Source organism: Miniopterus natalensis, chromosome 15 (assembly GCF_054644295.1).
Source record: "Miniopterus natalensis isolate mMinNat1 chromosome 15, mMinNat1.hap1, whole genome shotgun sequence".
Lineage (NCBI taxonomy): Eukaryota > Metazoa > Chordata > Mammalia > Chiroptera > Miniopteridae > Miniopterus > Miniopterus natalensis.
The window spans coordinates 35,043,997-35,053,230 of NC_142095.1; the positions used below are offsets into that span (position 1 = coordinate 35,043,997).

The 9,234-nt window shown below is 51.3% G+C and overlaps 1 protein-coding gene across 1 annotated transcript in view; it reads right to left on the reverse strand.

Moving 5' to 3' along the window:
• The window catches only part of GRM7 (glutamate metabotropic receptor 7), a 637,127-nt gene extending 631,600 nt beyond the window's left edge, over positions 1 to 5,527 (reverse strand). Inside the window, exon 1 of the mRNA XM_087825010.1 lies at positions 4,958 to 5,527. Within this exon, the coding sequence (XP_087681136.1) occupies positions 4,958 to 5,476 (519 nt within the window). The 5' untranslated portion in view covers positions 5,477 to 5,527. The remainder of the gene's footprint in view (positions 1 to 4,957) is intronic.
• Between the last annotated feature and the right edge of the window lie 3,707 nt (positions 5,528 to 9,234).

The window sequence follows — 9,234 nt, forward strand, 5'->3', positions numbered from 1 at the left end:
TAAACTCCACCATTCTTACTCCCTGGCCCAGCTCATAACCAGGCAGTAAGTTGACCTAGGAGTTCTTTTCCTCATCACTAAAGCCTTAATATATATCACTAAAGAGCACCCTGGTAAAATAATAAGAGAAAAGTCTGAATGTGGGAAATCAGCTAGACTAATATTTACTAAGATGGTTATGTCAAAATTTATCCTTAAAATGTCCCCCCAAACTCATTCAAATGTTCCAAGTGGGAGCTAGAAATATAACGTTATGAGGTTTTGACAAGAGCAGGTTTTCTCCAAGCTAAACTATGACACAAAGAGATTCAAGACTTATAGAAATTACATTTTTTAAAGAAAAAAATCAGATGAGAAAAAGGAGGCCTAGAAAAATTAAGTGGCTTATTCAAATAACACAGCTAATTAACGGCAGGGTTGAGGCTAGAGCATACTTTGTGTAATCTGGCTACATACAGTCTTTTAAACCCATGATGAGACCTATAGATGCAAAAAATAGAGCATTTATGATTGGTTAAATTCTAAGTGTTTATAAAGTTGCATTAAAGGCATCCACTGTTTCAATGATTCTTGACGAAAAATGTCCAAAGACATCCTGATTGGATGAGTCTGCACACATAAAATACACGTGGAGGTAGCTTCAAATATAGTATGTGCCTGTCCCTCTTCCTTCCCTCTCTGCTCTTTTAAAAAATGTCCCTTTAAAAATTTCCCACTCACCATCTGTTAGGTAAATGTCCTGAAACACAGTAGACATGGAGGCAGAGATTGTTATAGAGGCTATACCAAAAGGCACTGACACCGATATTTATGAAATTTTAAAAAGAGTAGGTTAGAATTGCCTTTTAAAAAATCCACTATAGTAACACCACGCCATACCAGGTATCCAGTTCTATCCAATTACAGATAGATGATAGATTAGATGATAGATAGATAGATAGATAGATAGATAGATAGATAGATAGATAGATAGATAGATAGATGATAGATAGATGATAGATTAGATGATAGATAGATGATAGATAGATAGATAGATAGATAGATGATAGATAGATAGATAGATAGATAGATAGATAGATAGATAGATAGATAGATAGATAGATAGATAATAGATAGACAGATAGATAGAAACAAGGAAGAAAGAATACTAGGCACTTATACATAAAACGTTGCCCCCAAAGTTTGAGATAATATTCAAGCTTCAACAGACAAAGAAAACATTTACCGCTTTGCAAATGCATTTCATTTATAGTATAAGGGCCACAGTATAGATTTGCAATATGCCCCAACAAGGGTCCAGTGAACCACTTTTTCCATCCAGTTGCTTTTGAGGGAACAAAACTGCAACAGATGCCATTCAATTCCCAGTCTATAGCTCAAACTATGACACTACACATGAAATATTGTTCATTCAGAGCCAGGATGTAGCAAGAATAATTTATACTCTCAGAGTATTTTTGCTCAAGTCAATAACAGAGAAGCCTTGAATAAAAATGCTCCCATTACTTTCCACTATAATATATCTTACTTATAGCCCGTGAAACAGCGGTCAGGGGATTTAGCCTCTGGGCACCGTATTGCATAAGCTCTCCACTTTTAGCCATCCCCATTCTGTGATTATTTTCAAAATATGTTACTCATAGTCAATATTAATTTACATTTAATCTTTCTTAGCATCAGAGAGTATTATTTTGTACAGGCTCAGAAAAAAATCTCCAGAAATTCCTCCCCGATGCTTCTTTCAGGCTGAAAATGCATTGCAGGGCAGTTACGGTGACTTAATTGTAGTTGGCAGAGCCCTGGCCACACACTAATTTCATTAGCCTCAAATTCCTGGATTTGAAAGGCCCACTGGATATGATTCCTGTCCTCAGACATGTCACTTACTAACCGATTCAGTGTGCAGCTAGAGGAGAGAGGAGAGAGAGGCTTGCTCAGCTCTATCTCTGGTCTGCTACACCAGCAGGCAACTGAGAATCTGGAGTCGCAGACACCATTTACATCTGAGGAGTCATTCTTGCCCAGGTCCTAACTGTCAGGGAGGAACTTCATTCCAGGCTTCACTGGCGGCAACAGCATTTGTTTTGTTGCATCTGTTACTATCTCATTACTCCCTCCTGGCCCTCAGTGCTTAGCAACCCCCATTTAAGTCACAAAGTGCCCTTCCCCAAGCCTAGAAGCTTATCTCACCTTACATTTCCACCTTAAATGATGGGTCCGGCATGGTCCCCACAGCAACCCACAGGGACTGGGGAAAAGAGAATCAGAATCTCTGGAGAGCTAAGAATTCCATAATTTAGAGGAGTTTCTCTTTTACAGGGCAGTGTTAATTGAGCTGAACCCAGCAATCCCAGGAAGATTCACCTCCCGTGCTTTCCCTCTCTCCCTAAATTAACTGTGCGTTTGAAAAGTGGGTCTGCACACCACTATTCTCTCCACTTGCTTTGCAGGCTCACCTGGTCTGGGGGTCTGGGGGCCTGGGGATTGGACTGCGTGCGTGCCAGGAGCCGCTAAGGTCACATGCAAGAGAGGCCGCTATCTATTCCAGCGTGGGCAACGTTTACGCAGGATGCCCACGCCGCCAGTTAGATAACTGCTTGCAGCACAAGCTACAAGTTGGTGCATTCCTCCTCCTACCAGCCTCTTCTCAATAAATGCAGGTGAAAACTGGGGGCTCTCTTCCCCTCAGCTGTTCAATCCAGCATGAATAGCTGCAATTTGCAAATTAGAGGAAAATGACAGTGTTTTCTCTGAATGGCTCTGCTCCCAACCCAACTGCTCTCACTGGCATTCGGTTCCTTTCCTTCCCAGCCCAGGGAATGGAGGAACCAAGTGTCAGGCAAGCTGTTCCTTCCCTCACAAGTGCCTCAGGTTCACGCACCAGAAGAGGAACCAGCTCCCCCTGGCATCTTTTCCGGCAAACACAGTCCTTCCACCTAGTCCGCAATCTCTCTCTTGACTTGAACGGTTCCCTCTTTTTTCCTGACAGGCCCATCTGCAGTACTGCCCTGCCCTGAGTGGAGACAGAAACAGGCAGCGAAATAATTTAAAAATGCTAAACACCAAACACACCTTCAACCCCTGGGCTCCAGAAAAGCCTGGGAACTGCCTGGGGAGTCTCAGGTGACCTCTGACCTCATCCTTTCCGCAGCGCAGGCCCCTCAAGTCCTCTAGCTTTAGGCTCAGGGGTGAAGGAAGCACTCGCTTCTGGGTTTTGCTTTGAACGACCCCAGCTCTTCCTGAAAGCCTCGCCTCAGAGTGAAGGCTGCCCCCCAAACACTTGGGGTTTGCAACCATCTAGGGGTGTTCCCCATGGCATCCTCAGGAGGTGCTGGGGGGGCTCAGACATCAGAGGCCACACCAGGCTGTGGCCTCGGAAGGCACCCCTCCTTCTGGCACAAAAGCAAACTTCACACTGGTGGGACCTGAGGTGGTGACAGCCTCAATCTCACAAGGAGTCCCCTCCAGAAACCCAAACCCTTAGGAAAAGCCCTGGAGAGGGAGCCAGTTCTTTAACAAGGGAGCATTAGGGGCACCAGAGTCAGCGGAACATCTGGAGAAGGGGTTAACTGGGTCTGGGAGCTGCCAGGCGGGGAGAGCGCTGTGCATTAGGAAACGGTCGTCTCAAGGCGGAGACGCACAAAACCCGGAGGTGGGGGCCGAGAGGGGAAAGAGGGGCAGAAAGGGAGGGAAAACAGAAAAAAACAACAAAGCAGGGAGAAAGGCCAGGAAAGTGCACAGGGAGAAACACGGGGAACGGGAAGGAGGGAGCCCGTATTCACGCAGACCCCGAAACTCAATTTCTTAACCCGAAGCCATCCGTTCATAGCCAAGCAGCAGGGGAGCCGCGGGGCAGACGCTGCGGGAGCGGCCCGCAGGGAGCTCTGCGGGGGAACGCCCCCCCCGCCCACCACCCGCGGCCCAGCGGCCCCCGCCTCGCTCCCCGCCGCGGGGCCCTGCGCGCCCTGCGCCCGCAGCCGGAGGACCGCGGGCCTGGCCCCGCGCGCCCCCCGCACCGCCTCGCTCCAGGCGCCTCCTCGCCCGGCTCCGGGAACGGTCCTGGGAGCGGAGGGCTGGGGTCGGGGGGTGGGGGGTGGGGGGTGGGGGGGTGCATTAGGGGAGGGGTCTTGGGAAAGGACGGGCTGAGGAATGAAGCAGCAAAAGCGATTTTTGTTTCGCAGTTAGTATGAGCTCATCTCTGGCTCTCCAGCGGCAGGAGTAGAAAGCTGGTCGCCCAGCTCCTGCCAGGGGCCGGACTGCAAATGCCATTTAGACGGTGCCCACACGGGCTCACATCAGACCCCCGGGGGGTCACGTCTGTGGGTGGCATCTCCCCGCTCGGGGAGCGTCCCCTGCCTTCCGCCTCGCGGAGACAGGCTACAGGTCGGGGAATCCAACCCGGGAGAGGTGGGCCATTAACATCCGCGCGGAGGCGACGACCTAGCCCTCGGTTTAAGTGGCGGCTCCCTAGCTCCTCTGGAGAATTCCCAAGGCAGCCGCGGCGCGCCGGCCGGCCGGCCGGGGCTGGGAGGCTGGGAGTTGAGAGATGCCCAGGCTCCAGGCGTCTTCTCATCTTTCACATTCCACGCGCCTCACCGGCTCTCGCAGGAGCCCTGCACTTTTTACAAGCCTGGTTTTCGGACCATATTTCACTCTAATGCAAACCCATTTAAATCATCGCCTTGTTTTTCGCAGGTTGCTTCTTGCAAATGGGGCCATAAATCCAAGATGTCAAGCCGGATGGAGTGGAGCGCGGACAGGGGAGAGATGGAAGGGAAAATGAACCAGGCGGGGAAGGCACCTCCTCGGGTGGGGTGGAAGGGATTCGGCCGGCGCTCCAGGGTGGAAATGTGCGAAGGCTGACCTCACCCCGCACCCCCGGAGTCCAAGCCAGCTTTTTAGGATAAACAGCGCGGGAGGTACGGCGCGCTCTGCCCCAGCGGGAGCGCCCCCCTACCTGGAAAAGCCTCAGGATGTTGGCTACCATGATGGAGACAGAACTCCCCGAAGCCCCAATCACTCCAACTACTTTCTCCGGCTTGACGAACACCGGAGGCTCGCCGTTGGTGCAGCGCACGTCGGAGGTGTCTTTCTGGATGAGCGCCTGGACGAAAGTGAGCGACTGTTCGAGCGCGTAAGTGTCCCTGGAACAAGTGTCCAGGATCCGCGCGCCCAGCGTCACGTTGGGCAGCAGGTTGGGATCGCTGTTGATCTGGTCCAGGGCGTAGAGCATCGCTTCCAGCCTGTGGATCCCGTTCTCCCTCTTGATGTCGCCGCAGGGCACTCCGCTGGGACCCTTGGCGTGCACTGGGAACAGCCCCCCGAGGGTGACGTCCCCCTCGATCCGGATCGAGTGCGGGGCGTACATCTCCTGGCCGCGCGCCGCCGCCGCCAGCGCGCACAGGAGCACCTCCAGCACGCAGCAGGGGAACTTCATCAAAGTCAGGACGCGGAGCAGCTTCCCCAGCTGGACCATGCTGCTCGGGCGGCTGCGGCGGCGGCGGCGGCGCTGGAGGGTCCGCGAGCGAGCTCGCCGGGGTCCGGGCTCCTCCGGGCGAGCTCCTCGGGGGAAGCCCAGGGGCTCCTGCTGGCACCGAGGGTGGGGGCGCCCGGGGAGGGGCGGCGGGAGAGTGCGGGGGGTCCCGCAGCGCCTGCCAGCTCGGGGCGCCGCGCGCTCTCGGGTTCGCCGGCCGGCGCTCCGCGCGGGCGCTCTCGGGCTGGCTGCTCGCGCTCTCCAGCAGCCCGGCGCTGGGGAGAGGGCACGGATTGCTATCGCTTTAAATGGTCGTTCGGCTCCCTCTCCTCCTCCCACTCCCTCCCTCCCTCCCTGCCTCGCCAGCTCGCGGTCTCTCCCCACCCTTCCCGGCGCCCGCCCTCCCCACTGGTTTGCATCATCACGCAGGGAGGGGCTGCGTGCTGGGGAAAGGGGGGGGGAATGGGTGGGCGGCTGGAGGGGAGTGTGGGGGGAGTGCCTGCGACTGGGAGTTTCTCGGTCCCCAGGGAATCTAGGGCTCTCAGGTCGCCGGCGAGGGGTGAGCTCTTGCCCCCATCTCTGGAGAAGCCTCTTGATCCCGTGCCTGCGCCCACGCGCGCGGGTGGCACCAGCCCCGGGATGGGGCGGGGATGGCTGGTGCGGACAGCTCCCAGCCCCGAGGTCCGGAGCCCCGGCCGTCAGCTCCCGGAAAACGCCTGGGAGTCTCGAGGTGGAGAAACCAGTGAGGGAGGGCAAGGGAAAGACTCCTCTCCATTGCTGATCCGTCTGTAAGAGTTTTTCCCAAGAAAAACGTACAGGCGCCCAGGATCCTGACTGATGACTTACAGCACCTCTACCCCGAGCCTTCCCCGGGGCCAGGCACCGGCTAGCACGCAGGGAAACACGCCGAGAACCCTTGGGGATGGAAGTGCTTTCTTGGTCTTCAGGGTTTACTGGGGCCAGGGCCAGACGAACCGACCGAAGTACCACTGAAGCTTTGGTGGAAACCTCAGACTGGCCCATTTCTTCTTGAACTCTGCAGAGCGCACTTTCTTCTCCAGCGCTGACAGGTGTTTGGCTCCCTCCTACCCATTTCCAGAGATGCTTCTGGGCTGGTGACAGGTTTTGGAGGGCAGGAAACAGCAGAAAAGAGGTGCCAGGAGGAGGAAGAAAGGGGACCAGACAGAAGTCTGGGTGATTCCAGATGCCACTCTCTCTTTCTCTGGCACAGATGTGGGGGTAAAAGGATGCCACAGCAGGTTGCAATGCAATTAAAAAGCTGTTTTTTTTTCAAAGATGCCCCTGCAGGCCCAGCACAAACTTGGCCCATTAAAGCAACAAGTGGCCCAGTTCCTATATAAGGAAAGGTGATGTCTGTCCTTGGGGACCAGAGTGGACTTAGGAAGGTTAACTCCTCTCTTCATGAGGCTTTCTGTTGGAGTGCAGCAAAACTGCTGGGCACATACAAGGGTGAGAGAAAACCAGAAACAAGACTATAGTTTTTGTTGTTGTTAATGTACTAAAGAAAGATTACCTTGTACAAAACACACACACACACACACACACAACCCCAAAAGTCAGCAGACAGGCAGTTGGTTGTCCCTGCCACCAACTATGTGCCCCCTGGCATTTCTGTTCCCCTGCCTAGGTTTTAGTTTCCCCATCTGTAACATGATGAGATTGAATTGGATGCTCTCCAAGTTATCTTTTAACTCCCAAATCCTCTGTTAAAATAGGCCGTGAGCCTTTGGCCATGGTGCTCTTTTGAGGCCAATTTACTCCGTTGCTTTATATTTAGGAGACCGGTTTTTTGATATCCAAAGAATATTAGAAACATTTCCTGGTATAGAGGACTTTATTATTTTTGCCCACCATCTATTCCTCTTTCTTCTAAGGACAGTCGAGTCCATCAATTTCTTTTTGGATCTGCCTATTTCCATACTTAAGGTCTGAGAAAAATAGCACTTTGCATAACCCAGGCTTGGCCAGTCAAAGCACGGTACCCTTCTAGCTATAGTGAGGATGAGATTAAGGAGGAGAATGGAACTCATGGAGAGCCAGCCAAGGCTAGTCCCTGGATTTGCTGAAGTAACTCAGCAGGTAGAAACGCAGTTACCGCTGTCCAATAGACAGTCTGCACATGAGTTGGGGAAAAAAGGGGTCCCCAGCCTCAAAACACTTTCTATCTTTTGGGCAATGTTGTACTATTCTGATTTTGTAAGAACAACATTTTACTGCCATCTTCAAGAAAACAGTGCTGTAATTAATATACTGATCTATCCATGTATACAATGCGATTATCGATCGCTTTTAGATGAGATGCCCTGCTACATTATCGATCCCTTTTAGATGAGGTGCCCTGCTATACCTTGTGCAACCTTATGCTGTGGAGCTATGAGGATAATAGGCCTGTAGCTGGGCCAGGGGCTTCCACATCAACAGGGAGATATCTGAGTCCCATCACAGGAGATACAAGAGAGGGAAAAGGAAGGGAGGAAGGAATGGGGGTAGAGATAAGCAGGGGCCTGATTAAAAGATTTGAACTCCTGGATTCAGCCTTGCCTGAAAGACTGCCTCGGGATTGTTTTTTTCCAATTATATAGTATTTTCTTTCTCTTGTTTGAAGACAAAAAGACCCTCTTTTAATTCACCTGTTCCAGCGCACCGGGTCAGAAAGGGTGCGACAGCTGAAATAGGTAACTGGTTAAGGTAGCATCAGCTAACTTGGAAATATAAAAAAGAGCAAACAGAGCAATAGAAAGGCCTACTTGGAAACACAAGTACTATGATCCTAATATTTAGGCATCAGTACTTCAGGCTGTATTTGACAGAGACTAGATCCTTATTAGGTTTTAAAGTTAAGGCTATTTATTAGGAACCCGGTGACAAAAATATTTCGAGAGCGGGGTAGCAAGCAACGTCACTTGATTTTTTTGCCTGTTTACGTCTGGCCCATGCTCTGCCCTTCCGTTTCCATTTCATACCTTGTGACTGCTCAGTGAACAGATCATGGCTGACTTCTGAACCCGCCCTATTCTCTGCTCTCTCTGCTCTGTTCATTCTCCCCAAACATCTGGCAGCGATAGCTCTCCTCTCTTCTTTGCAGTCATCTGTGAGCTTGTCTTATTTCCCCTGCCAGGTTGTAAGATCCTTGAGGGTAAGGGCTGGGTATTATTTATCTTTTCTACTGGACAATGTTTAGAGTGCTGTTCTCTACCCAAGAAGCACTCATGCGTTGGATGAATCAGAACTGGTTTCGCCATTCCCCGTCGCCTTCATTCGACGGTGACTAAAATATAAAGTGGCAGAGCAGGACCGATGGCAGAGACATTGCTGTCCTCTTAGTCACAGTACGCAGTTTCTGGAGCGTAGAGGATGAGTAGATTTACTAACAACTTTGTTTTACAAGAACTGCGTAAGTTTGAAATTCTCTAACCTTAAAGCTCTTGATGGACTCTAAAGGAAGGCTCCAAGTGAGGCCATTCCTGAGGCCATTCCTGGGCCAGTCCTTGGGGACATTACCACGGACAGGCTGAGGAAGGTCAGAACCCAGGCACTAGCACCACCTGAACCAGGCGGAGAGAGAGGCCTGCAACCAGATCAACGGGAAGATGATGCCTAGGACCTGGAACTTAATAGGTAAAAGTATTGGGGTTGTTGTTGTTGTTTGAGATTATATGAATGGAAAATCTTTGGGTGAGAATCGCTAACCTAAAGCTGGGCCATTGTTCTAGTGTTATATTAATTGGAGGGAAATCTAG